The sequence below is a fragment of the Pistacia vera genome, unplaced genomic scaffold, assembly GCF_008641045.1.
Source record: "Pistacia vera cultivar Batoury unplaced genomic scaffold, PisVer_v2 Contig1132, whole genome shotgun sequence".
NCBI classification, from domain to species: domain Eukaryota; kingdom Viridiplantae; phylum Streptophyta; class Magnoliopsida; order Sapindales; family Anacardiaceae; genus Pistacia; species Pistacia vera.
This window is the reverse complement of record NW_022195174.1, coordinates 293,026-306,648: the sequence shown is the minus strand read 5'-3', so window position 1 is coordinate 306,648 and position 13,623 is coordinate 293,026. Positions and strand designations below refer to the sequence as shown.

Here is a 13,623-nt window from a genome sequence, read left to right as displayed (position 1 = left end):
TTTATCGCTGAAATATAAATTTAGATAATAAAAGGATATTTTAAAAATTTATAGATAAGAAAATATCATTAAAATATTATTTGGGTAAGAAAAAGTCTTTAAATCGATTACTTAATTGACACAAATTTTTGAATAGGAGACGCATCATTTAAGATGACGAATTTAATGTAACAGATGTGATGCTATCGCTAGAAAGTGATTATGGGATAACATATATCTTGATTTGCCACGTGGCAATCACGCAACGGTCAAGATTCTAAAGGCTGAACGCACATCATAAAAACGTTATGCTGACATAATATAGACATATGATTTATTTATGAAGCTTCGAATAAACAAAGGCAAAAAAAGAACTGTTCCAGTGTCGCTTAAGGTTAAGGAAGCTCCCATGTGGGTCTTATATTGGCCGCCAAACAATTTTCACTTTGACCCCAACTGTTTTCAATAGAAATCTTCATCTTTTTCTTCAACTTTCTCTCTATAAATACCTGCGAATATCTCGCTCATTTTCCACAGTTTCTTATCCCAAACCAAAAATGCCTGAGATAGACAATTCTTTTGCTGTTAAAGAACCCCGCTCGGTGGTCAGAAAGTTCTTGGCCAGGCCCCAACATGAAGGCCTCGGTGCCATTGTGAGAAGAAGCATCGGAAGGTGATCATTAAAGAATGATTAATTTAATTAAAGAAATGGAAATTTGAAGAGTTTTAGATGTTTTTCTAACTGGGTTTCATTGGTTTTCCAGGTTTGAGTTGCGTTACTTTGATCCTTTTCTTGTTTTGGATGAATTCTCAGGTGGGTTCCTCTGTTTTTTTCTTTTTCTTTTTTCTGCTCTGTTTCTTCATGAAATGTAATGGCTTAATATTATTTTGTTTTTGAATATTATGCAGTCACTGCTCCTGCTGGATTTCCAGATCATCCACATAGAGGTTTAGTTTTGTTTGGTTTTGTATTTTCCTGAGAAAATTCACCCTTTTCATCCACAATTCTGGTGATTCTGATTGTTCTGTTCTCTTTAACAGGATTTGAAACAGTGACATACATGTTACAGGTAACTTTCTACTATTAAAAAATAAGCTAAAAGATAATAACTATTTATTATAATATATTCTGTAAACAGTATAGTTGTTTGTTGAATAATAATAATAATATAATAAAGTTAGTTAATCAGTCAATTAGGTAATCAAGACTCATTGGTTAGCTTCAAAATAACACATTGATAACATGGTGCCATAAAGTCAGCCTACCATGCCAGCTATGGCAGGCACAAAATGCCACAATTATATGCAATTTAGACCAGGGAATTGCCAGGTTGTTGAAGGGAAAGTTGAAAGCCCAACATAATAATAATAATAATAATGCCACCAAAGACTACTTCTGTCTTTAATTTGAATGTTGAGTGTGAACTCAACCTTCTACCGTATACTTACTGTGCATAGTACAAGTTTTACGTTTTTAGTTTTCAAGTTTCGTCACGTAATGAGTTTACACGTTGAATGTAAATCCCGCGTATGTTAGGAGTAATTGCACTAGATCTTGAGTGAAGATTGATTTGATTGATTGAGTTAACAGGATGATAACTTTGTGCTGTCAGGGAGCTGTTACTCATGAAGATTTTGAAGGCCACAAAGGGACCATAGGAGCTGGTGACCTGCAATGGATGACTGCAGGGAGAGGGATTGTTCACTCGGAAATGCCTGCAGCACAAGGCACCCAAAAGGGCTTACAATTGTGGATAAACCTCTCTTCAAAACATAAAATGTAAGTGTTTAAAAAAATCAAGGCAAAAGCCATAGTGATGTTGGAAGTAGTTTTGGGTTAGAATATGCTTATCGTTTTATGTCTTTATGCAGGATTGAACCAAGGTACCAGGAAATCTTGAGTAAGGACATTGCAGAAGTTGCAAAAGATGGCATAAAAGTTAGGGTTATAGCAGGAGAGGCCTTGGGGACAAAATCACCAGTCTACACAAGAACACCAACAATGTACTTGGATTTCACTCTAAAACCAGGAGCTCATCTTCAACAACCAATACCGAAATCCTGGAACGCGTTTGTATACGTCTTGGAAGGCGACGGTATCTTCTCGAGCACAAAATCTTCACCGGTATCAGCACATCACTTGCTTCTGCTAGGATCTGGGGATGGCTTGGAGGCATGGAACAAGTCCTCTAAGCCCCTCAGGTTTATTCTAGTAGGAGGGGAACCATTAGGTGAACCTTTAGTGCAATTTGGGCCATTTGTTATGAACACACAAGAAGAGATTGACCAAACCATTGATGATTTTGACAACTATGTTAATGGATTCGAGAAAGCTAGGCATTGGAGATCAGAAGCTGCAATTAGCCTTGATTTTTAGATCATGTTTTAGGGAGAACTTATTGGTTCTTTATCAAAGTAGGTAATAAAAAAATCACCAATCTCTCTTGTATATTTTAGTTTAAAGATTAGACAAAGGAATTGACATCTATTTGATGGGTTCCTTTCGCAAGCTCGCATTAATCTCATTACTACTTTTTGGTAAAAGCTAAGTTACATTTGTATCTTTAAATTTTTTACAATATTTCTTGTATCTCTTATTTTCGGCAATAAAAAAATCATGTAATACTTTTTAAAATCGCTGTCTTGTTAGGTAAGTAATGAATCTAATAAAGTACTAGCCGGTTGAAATTATTCAAATATGCCAAAAATTTCTCGGTTTGGTACACTATTTTTCAGTATCCTATTCCCTATTCCATTCAAAATATATATTTATTCCCTTGTTCTCAAAATATTATTTAATTTTTTTTAAATCTCCTAAGTTTATTAATTTAACTAAAAACCCCAATTTTTTTTTTTTAAAGAAATTGACAGAACACCCCAGCAACCTAAATTTGCCAAATTCCGGCTACCACCGCCTGAATCTGGCCGATAGTATGTTAATCTAGCATTTTTCGGCCAGATCCACAATGAATCTAGCCGAAAAATGTCAGATCTACTACCAAATATCTGACTGTTGATGACTAGATCTTTGGCTATAGCCAGTCGTTAACAACGGTCATATCTTTAGCCGTTGTTGACCATCAACGATGGCCATATCTTTGGTCATCGTTGACGATTAAATGCGGCCAGATCTGGCCGTCAATGGCCAGATGGCCAGATCTAGCTGTAGATCTAGTAAAAAAAGTCCATATCAGAGCGCGACCGGTCAGATCCAGCCGGTCTTGTGCCAATACGACGACTTCAGCTATCCTCCGACAGTGATGGCCAGCTGTCGGTATTTAATGGGTGGGTTGTGGGTGTTTTTTTTTATTAATTTTCAATATTTTATTATAGGGTTGTTTAGTAAATAAACAAACATATGAGATATTTTTATTAATTTTTAAATCCTACGTCGTAATACTCACCCAAATTTATTTTTTTCAAAATATTATTCTAAAAAGTATCATAATATGATTATTTAGATAATAATATGGTATGCGTTTGGTTTAATATTTTTATTCCTATTCTGGATCCTATTCTCCAAATAGCGTTTGGTACAATATTCTCAAAATATTACCCTATTTTTTTAATTACATTTTAACCCCATAAGGTTATTAATTTTACNGTAAGATTCCGATGGTGGATGTTGACAGAGACCAAGTTCGTCATTTTGATTGAATTCGAATTAAATTGTTTTTGTTTTTGCTGAGATTGTTTTCTGTTTTTGCACAAACCCCCAGCCTTTTTCACATCAAAGAAAATTTGGCTAGACACTCTTCGTGGGATCGACCCTTGCTTACCCTATTTACAGTTCAGTAGTTAGGTTCGGAAGGTTTTAATTCTGGGTGCCTACAACAGCATGCCAGTAGACGATATGGACCCTACAGCGACTAGATCGGATGAGGGGACAAGCTCGCAGGCGCAGGACACCTCAGTGGGTCATGCGCAAGAGATTCTGTCGGTAGCTACCCGAGACAAAATACAGGAGGCAGTAGACCAATATGCAATTAGCATGGACGTCTACCGATACCGGAGGCATACAGCTCAGAATCCGCCAGAGGGAATGGCTGCGATCTCCGAAGCTATATTCAAGTGCGGAGCACTGATTCCCTTCCATCCCTTTATTAGGTCGATCCTTGATCACTTCGGGGTCGCACCTTTACAACTGACGTCTAACGCGTATATAATAGTTGTGGCTATGTATATTGCATGCGTCAAGTACGGCCTCCGCCAACCGACTACGCTAGAGCTCGCTTGCTTGTACTATTTAAAGAAGAGCAAGGACAAAGATTTTTACTACCTCTCGAGGCGACCCAAGATTGAGGGAGGCATTCACAATTACCCTAGTAATGTCGGGGCATATGAGACCAAGTTTTACTTTTTTCATTATGATGGCATCTGCCACTTTAGGGAGCCGAGTAGGTTTTCCCTTTATTATACTCGGTGAATTTTTCTTTTCTTTTTGGCTTTGCTTTCTAACGATCTCTCTTGTCTCTTCGCAGGGAACAAGTTGACCAGGCTGACAGATCTTTCTGACCTCAGCCAAATAGTTTCATTCGGTACCCTGCCAGATTACTGTCACGACGTGAAGCGACTCGTGACAACTGCGAACTTGACGAAGTATGGCTTCTTCAGCCCTGAAACGACCTTGGAACCCCTACCTCATAAGTATCCACAGTCTTTTTAGATTTTGCTTTTGCATGCAGCGAACCTTTTACTAACAGTGCCTATATGCAACAAACATGCCGCCCAGAGTGCCAAAATCATTGAGAGAGAGAGCGTTCATTTTTCCCTGGGTCGGTGCCATGGGACCAGCCGAGACGGGCCCTAGTGACATCCCTACCGAAGGAACGCAGGTAGGGGTGCAGCCACCCACTGAACAACCAGTCAAAACCGCTCAGCCCATAGCTGCTCGCTCAAAGTAGAAAACCATGGGCCAGAAGGCCAAGAAAAGAAGGGTGCTGCAGCCCGAAGAGTTAGAGTCTGAGCCGAAGGGCTTGCTTGAGAGGCCGCGGCATGCGACAGGGGTTACAATTCTTCCGAGCTGTTTGTGCAGAGGACAGACTATTACCCCCGAGAGGAGAGAAGGCAAGGAGCCCGCTAGCAAGGTGCCCTCGACTGTAGGAGCTGACACCCCGGTGTTGGACTCCATGGGTCATCTTTCGGAGCACCTGCAATCGGTGGTGTTCACCCTTTTGGAGTGCCAGCTTGCCAAATTTTTTGAAGAGCTCGTGGCCTCCAATCCTATGGACTTGATGATCAGGGCGGTCCAACTGCAAAGCCAGGTAAAACGGTTTGTTCTCGTCGAGGACTTTCCAATACTTACTCTTTTTCAAGGAGACAGTCTAACACTTGCTTATTTCTTGTGCAATCTTTGCTCGCCCTGCACCTGGCCCAATAAAAGACCCAACTGGAAGCTGCCGGGGGACTCTTCAAGCTAAAGGAAGAGAATGCGCAGCTGAAACAGGATTTGGCAACTGCGAAAGAAGAGTTGGACCTAAACATCATCCAGATAAATCAATACATGTCGAGAGGAACTCTGCTCTCCACACGGTGGAATTCCAGAAGACTGAACTGGAGAGGAAGGGAGAGGAGCTTAAACAGCTTCAAATGATGGTAGTCAGGCTCACCAGAGAGGCTGGCAAGAAAGAGGCGGAGCTGCGAGCGAACTTTGAGCGGGCCTTGTGGGTGGAAGAAGAGAGAACTCGGTTGTGGGAGACTTCCGAGAAGCAGAAGAAAGCTCTTGAAGTAGACCTGGAAATGTCCTAGGGGCGGGTCATTTCTTTAACTAAAGAGATGAAACGACAAGAGTTGGAGATCGAGAAAAAAGCTATTGACTAGTTGATCCAGTCAATTTATGCCCTTAGGCCAAAAAACCCAACCATAGACCTTACCGACCTCCCTGATGATTACTAGAGGATCCTTGCCTCTATTGCACAAGCCGATAATGAGACAGATCAAGGACTTTATCCGGAAGACGATCATCCAAAGGAGTATGTTCCGAAGGACCCAACAGCTGACCAGGAGGTCGGCGACCATCCTGGAGATACCGGGGTCGCACCGGAAGGGCCTAAGGACGAAGACTAATGATCGCTTCTGCCTCTACTTTTCCCATAACTTTGCTTAACTGTCTTTGCATAGTCCCATGTACTAAATGATTTATGAATGAATTTGATAGCTTTTCAAATTATTTGTGAGCACTTATAATTTTTCGCACTTCACAAACATTACACATGCGAACAGGAGGACGCGCTCTAACTATTTGCGATATTAAATTATTTGTGAGTACTTATAATTTTTCATACTTCACAAACATTATATATGTGAACAGAAAGATAAGAACGATGCAAGTAACAAAATCACATTTATACAAGATGAATTTGACTTAACAGCGATCTTAATTATGAAAGTTTCACAAGGGAATCTTTACAAGGAAAGAGCGAGTTCGGAATTACTAATAATAAGGGCGAAGATGCTCAGCATTCCAAGCTCGCGGTACTTTAGAACCATTAAGCGTTTTGAGGTGATAAGTCCCCGGCGTATCACTTTAGCGATACAGTAGGGGCCTTCCCAGTTTGGTCCCAATACTCTCGCGCTTGGTTCCCTTGTACCTAGAAGAACTTCTTTTAGAACCAGATCACCAACCTGAAAGTCTCTTCTCCTAACTTTAGAGTCGAAGAATCTCTTCGCACGCTGCTGGTAGGCTGTTATCCTTGACCGAGCTTTGCCATAGTGTTCTTAAACTAAGTCCAGACTTGCACGCAAAAGTGCTTCAGTGTCTGTTTCATTGAACAAGTCTTTCTGAAGTGAACCAGTCCCCACTTCCATTGGGACCATTGCCTCATAATCATATGCTAGCGAGAAGGGTGTTTCTAAAGTAGAGGTTCTCAAAGTTGTCCTGTATGCTTATAGGACTTCTGGGAGGTCGTCGACCCAATTTCCCTTGGCAGCGTCAAGCTTAGCTTTCAAAGTATGCTTGATGGTCTTGTTGACAGCTTCAACCTGGCCATTGGCTTGCGGTCTTGCGACTAAGACAAACTTTTTATGAATCCCCAACTCATCACAAAACTGCTTGAATTCCTTGTTGTCGAACTGCTTTCCGTTATCAGAGATGAGTGTATGAGGAATTCCATAATGGCACACTATATTTCTGAAGACGAAGTCCTTGAGTTTCTTGGTGGTGATCGGGGCCAATGGCTCAGCTTCAACCCATTTGATGAAATAATCCATCGCGACCACATCATACTTGACTCCTCCCTTTCCAGCTGGCATAGGTCCGATAAGATCAATCCCCTACATGGAGAATGGCCAGGGGCTGGTCATAGTTATCAGGTGGTGGGAAGGAGCTCGCAGTATGTTTGTGAACCGTTAACACTTGTCACACTTTTTTTACAAAGTTGAATGTATCTTAATGAAATAAGGGCCATTAGTACCCTTGACGAACAACTTTGTTGGCGAGAGATCGCACGGCAGTGTGATTACCACAGATCCCTTCATGTATCTCTCTTATGATATAGTCTGCTTCCTCATCAGTTACACATCAGAGGAGAGGGGTGCTAAACCCTTTTTTGTATAACTGATCTCCTATGAGTGTGTAACGAGTAGCTCTAATCCGCAGGGTTTTGGCCTCAATTTTGTCATTGGACAAGGTACCATCTCAGAGATACTAAATAACTGGGTCATCCAGGAAACTAACTCTGTCGTAACCACGACCTGTTCATGCGAGCTGATACTAGGGATCTCCATGTACTGAACATGAATACTCTTTAAGGCATTTGAGTTCAGCGATGAGGCTATTTTTACCAAGGCATCCGCGACAGAATTACTGTCTCTAAGAATCTGTGCGATCGCGAAGTGCTTGAAAGACTCGAGTGCGGCCCTAGCTTTCTTCAGATAACTGATCATGTTTTCTTCCTTGGCTTGATACTCTCTCAAAATCTGATTAACAACCAGCATGGAATCGCTGTGAATACTTATTGCAGTTGAACCCATTTCTTTTGCCAACCGTAGACCAGTGAGTAGTGCTTCATACTCGGCCTCGTTGTTGGTAGCTTTGAATCCAAACCGGAGAATATCGTGGATGCGAGTCCCTTTGGGACTAAAGAGGAGAAGGCCTGCCCCGACCCTCTTCCTGTTCAAGGATCCATCGACATAAAGGGTTTAAGTCGATAGATTCTGAATAGTTTCCTAGGTGACTTCACTAGACTGTTGCTCGGATTCCTGGATCGGTTGGTATGAAAACTCTGAAATGAAATCAACAACAACCTGCCCTTTAATGGTTGCTCTCAGTCTGTACTGCAGATTGAACTGACTTAGTTCCATCGCCCACTTGAGTAACTTACCTGAAGCCTCTGGCTTTTGAAGGACTTGCCTGAGCGGGTAGTTGGTCAATACATGGATAGTGTGGGCATGGAAATAAAGTCGCAACTTCTTGGAGGTGATCAGCAGGGCATAAGCTAATCGCTCCATTTCTAGATACCATATTTCGGCATCTAGAAGACGCTTGCTCGCGTAATATATTGGTCATTGGACTTTGTTTTCTTCCTGAATTAGAGTTGCATTGACCGTATGCTGAGAGATGGATAGATACAGGAGAAGAATTTCTTGAGGGAGCGGCTTAGACAGGAGAGAGGGCATTCCGAGGTGCTCTTTTAAGTTGTGGAAAGCTTGTTCACAGTCCGGAGTCTATTCGAACTTCTTATTGGCCTTGAGTATATTGAAAAATGGCAAGCAGCAATCTGTTGCTCTCGATGTGAAGCGACTAAGAGCCGTTATTCGCCCGTTAAGACTTTGAACCTGTTTTCGGTTAGTCGGGCTGCTGATATCAGCTTGGATCTTTTCGGGGTTGATTTCTATTCCCCTCTGGTTAACCATACACCCCAGGAATTTTCCCGAGGATACCTTGAATGAGCATTTGAGAGGATTGAGCTTCATTTTGTACCTCCGGAGCATACCAAACATCTCAACGAGATATACTATGTGATCTGAAGCGACATGCGACTTGACCAGCATGTCATCAACATAGATCTCCATTGATTTTCTGATCTGCTTGGAAAACATTTGGTTAACCAGCCACTGGTAAGTTGCCCCAGCGTTTTTCAGATCGAAAGGCATAACTTTATAGCAATACAACCACTGATCCGTAACAAAGAAAGTATGTTCTTCGTCTAGCGCGTACATCAGAATCTGATTGTATCTTGAGTAGGCGTCCATAAAACTTAGCAGCTCATGCCCGGAGGTGGCATCGACGAGCTGGTCGATTCTCGGCTGTTAGGAAACGACCCGGTTGCGCAGCGGAAAACAAAAATTACAACCATGGATCATTCCTTAGAACCTAAAAATCAGGGCATAGAAAATTACAGTTTTATATTTTATAAGAATCTGCAAAAAAATAAATCCAAAGGTTTAGATTCATACCCACGTTGGCAGGCTCCACCAATGTTATCTCTGAATGTGTTTGCTACCGATCCAAGTATAGGATCGAACCAAGAAGTCCACACGAAGACAACCACCAAGAACCAAGGAGAGATTTGCTAGATCCTCCTTGGCCTTAAGAAATCAAGAAGTAAAGGAGTATTTGATTTTTCAATCAAAAAGGTGAAAATGGCATGGGAGTGAGACAAAAAGGGGCTGCTGTGTTTTCTTTTGTTTTTCAAAAGGGCAAAATGAATTAATTTAAAACACACAAACACTATTCTTTTTATAGGCAAACCAAGTTGCCCTATTCCCACATGGAATGGGCTTGGGCTCCAACCCAAACAGCCCATGTTGCCAAACACTCCCAATTAGATTTTTTTTAATTTAATTCATCATTATTTCAATTAAAATCAATTAATATATATTTAATATATATATATATTAACATTTAACAATAATGATAATTTATTTAAATATATGCGAACGTATATTTAAACGGAATTTCACTTATTTAATTTTTTCTAACAAATTAAATAAAGGCTACAACCTCAGCAAATTTAATTGCACTGTGAAATTACCAAAATACCCTTTCGCCCAAAAAGATGAAAACGCCCTTCTTTCTTCCTGAGTCTTAAATTATCTTCTATGTGTGTGACCCATAAGCTCCTCATCATACCAGTAGTGTATAGTATCGCGATTAACACCAATTAATCATCTCACTAATACACAGACCAAGATTGGCCCCTAGCAAGGCATCATGGCCACCCGATAGATTCGGATTCAGCAAAGTAGCTACCTGTCAACGATATGGTTACCGTACAATTCGATCCTTTCATCATACGTTATCTCGACGAGACGAAGGCATAGAAATAGTGTCAACCTTCGGTTACTCTCGATATTATTTATTCAGTTTCTGGACCAATGACCCGTATTATAAACTGGATAGAGCAACAACTCAATCCCACTGTGGCCACAGTTTTAGTGTCATTGCCATATACTGAATTGCGCCGTGAGATAACTTTCTCCCGTACCCGGGAGTGATGAATCCTCTGTCAATCCACCATAGTCTTGATACACTCCTTGATGCAGCCAATCACCACCGTATTGACAGCTCTGAAAAGAACTGCGTTAGGCTAGTGTCAAACTACACCAATCGGTGCACAAGGCGCTCCGGTGATCTCAAGTCTAAGGATCACATGCACCACCATTCGTTAGAGGATTTGTTCCATAGACACTGGGGTTACCATCCATATGGAATCCTCTGGTGGGTCAGTCCAGTGAACTTGCTGTGGTGTAATCGCCTACAACAAACACCCATGTGTTGCACCAGGTTGTCACCAAACAACCTTGACAAGTGAGATCAGTCACTGCCTTTCGACAGGGTCGTTCAACACTATGATAGCCTTACCGTATTATCTGTGCCCTTAGTTCAGAATAATACTGGGGCTACGGACGTTTCTAGAATGGCCACCATATGTGCTCATAGGGTTCTCACTATCAAGATTTGAAACACTTGATACCCTCGTCACGGCTCTACCATTCTAAGGACATATATCAATACATATTGCAATAATAATGATTTACGCGATATAGAATAAAATGCCTTTTATTATTGATTAATGAACATTATTACAAAGAGTCAATTCTACAATAATTGATTGGCTCTAGGGCATCTACTCTAACATCGGCAAGGGGAAACTGTCCTTCATACAGCCTTTATTAAGGTCAGTGATGTCAACGCAGGTTTGCCATTTGCCATTGGACTTCTTCACCAAGATCGGGTTGGCAACCCAACTTAGGTAGAGTGCCTCCCGGATGGACTCGTTTGAGAAAATGTTATCTACCTCAACTTTCAAGGCAGCATACCACTCGGAGTCCATTGCTCTCCTCTTTTGGCGAACCGGCCTGACCTCACTATCAATATTCAAGGCATGGCATATAACATTCGGGCTGATCCTGACCATGTTAGCATGAGTCCATGTGAATACGTCAACATTTTTCCTGAGGAAGCTTGTCAGACTCAACACTCGGGTCGGCTCGTTTTGATCGACCGATACCTTGGATAGGTCCTCGACTGGCTCGTTATGGGGGCATTCCTGGACGCAAGGATCTATATCATCCTCAATCGGGCCAGTGAAAGATCAACATGCATGAAGAGTGGTGGAAATGGAGAATGAAAGCATGAAAGGATGAATTCAAAAACCGGTTTTCAAATAAAGCTTAGAAAAGAGATTATACCTACTCCTTTGCTTTGGATTGATGAAGATTAGCCTCAAAGTAATGAGACCTCCACACTTTAACACCACTTTGAGAGAGTTAGAGAGTGGCTGTGGCTAGGGAGACAGATTTTAGTTTGGTTTTTGAGTGAACAAGTGAAGAATGAACTAAAATGCAACCTTTTGCATTTATATATACTTGGGCAATTTTGCAATTATTTGTTTTTCACTTCCAAGCCGCAATAAAATCTTATTTTAAAAGGGACCCCATGAATTTATTATGCTACCCTTTGAATAATCAATATTATTTAAGGGCCCATGTAAACTAAACTAGTTTACATTAACAACCCATAAATTTACCCTTTTACCCTTTAACTGTTAAAAGGTTATTTTTGTTCATCTCATTAATCTTAACGCTTTAAGATATAATAATTAAATATAATTAATTATTACTTGACCATTTTAACCCTTAAAATGTCACAAACAATTTTCCATGTAACTATTACCATAGAAATCCTGTCATTACCCTCGGAAGGTGCTAGCCCTCTTCGGATAATCATTTCTCTCTCTCATCCTTCTCTAACTTCTCAAGGCTATTGGTGTGACCATGTAAGTCCACCATGGATTAGCTGTGAGCCAGTTCTGGATGAATCCGGAAACTTGTCCAGAGGCCCAACGACTATGGTAAACATCTAGCAATGTGCCATAGTCCCTAAACCACGATGAAGAAATACTTCATCGAACCCATTTCAGATCATACGTACCATGCAGGTAAAGTCCCCCCATTGAAATATCCTGATCAAGCACAGATTCATGGAACGTCAAAATCCCAAACTCGATCTTCTACTGAATCGTCGATCAATATGTCCGAAACTCGTCATTACAAATTTGCTTTTGTATGACTAATAATAGACTCTGGCCAGAGATTTTGATTGTTGACATTTATCGACGTTCGTCTAGGAACTCGAATCCGGATGGAGTCAGCGGTACTCTAGATCCTATATTTTCGAGTCAATGGATCCTCTCTTGACCATCGTTCGTTTCCGCATATGAACAACGCATGACCAAATAGGCTTTATTATACGAAACATGATTAGTCTCGTACTTATACACCATATGAACCATACGTATCCGTATCAGATCCGACTACAATGTCTCAGGTCAAAGGACTACATCGTGCACTGATATAACCAAATGATAAATCATTGACTACATGTTTTTCCAAGTGATTTGTCGTTATTCGGTCACGTTCGAAAAACAGTTCACCAACCGCTAATCCATACCAATGCACAAGTGACATGACTATCATCGTCATCCGTACTTATATCAACTCATGATATCTTTCGGAAGCATCCGATATGCCTATTGTGCAATATAGTTGCCCAAATTATGTTGCTTCTGTAGGGAACCCTTTTTGATAATTCATTTACCGATTAAATGAATCATCTGGACAATTCATATACATACTTTATTTTAATTTTTAAATGCATGATTGAATAAAGGAAGCAATTTTTATATATTAATTGAAGAACTCTTTCTTCTATTATTTATGATATATAGATACAAGACAAAATGCTCTAAAACCGACAACACGAATGGTTTCTAGGGCATACACAAATATACACTAACAGCTAGGCTGTGGCTCGATCTTACTGATCGCCATTGCCTGCTCGGGGATACCAACCGGCATCCTCTTTCCCTTGCACGCCATCTGTATTGCCCTTAAATAGCAGTCACGAGATACGCGTTGAGATCCACTTTCTTCCCCTATCCCCATCGGGGAAGGGAACTTCATTTTCAGATGGTATATCGAAGTGACTGCCTTGAAGTTTCGTAGTAGAGGTCGCCCCAATATGCCATTGAAAGCAGACGGATAGTCTACCACCAGAAACTCAATCATCTTAGTCATCTCATTGGTTTCTCCCAATGTGACCAGGGCGAGATCATCCCCTTAGGGATCAAATGATCCCCGGTGAAACCGTACAAAGGGATAGAGACAGGCTTCGAATCAGCCTCGTCCAGTTTCATCTTC

The 13,623-nt window shown here is 40.9% G+C and overlaps 1 protein-coding gene across 1 annotated transcript; it reads left to right on the top strand.

Annotated features, from left to right (window-relative positions):
• The first annotated feature begins 434 nt into the window (after positions 1-434).
• On the top strand, positions 435-2,523 carry LOC116142982 (pirin-like protein). Its single transcript, XM_031428408.1, has 6 exons — positions 435-652; positions 744-793; positions 889-927; positions 1,021-1,049; positions 1,593-1,759; positions 1,852-2,523. The coding sequence occupies exons 1-6, from the start codon at positions 537-539 to the stop codon at positions 2,354-2,356; spliced, it is 906 nt and encodes a 301-aa protein (XP_031284268.1). The 5' UTR covers positions 435-536; the 3' UTR covers positions 2,357-2,523.
• Positions 2,524-13,623: the final 11,100 nt, after the last annotated feature.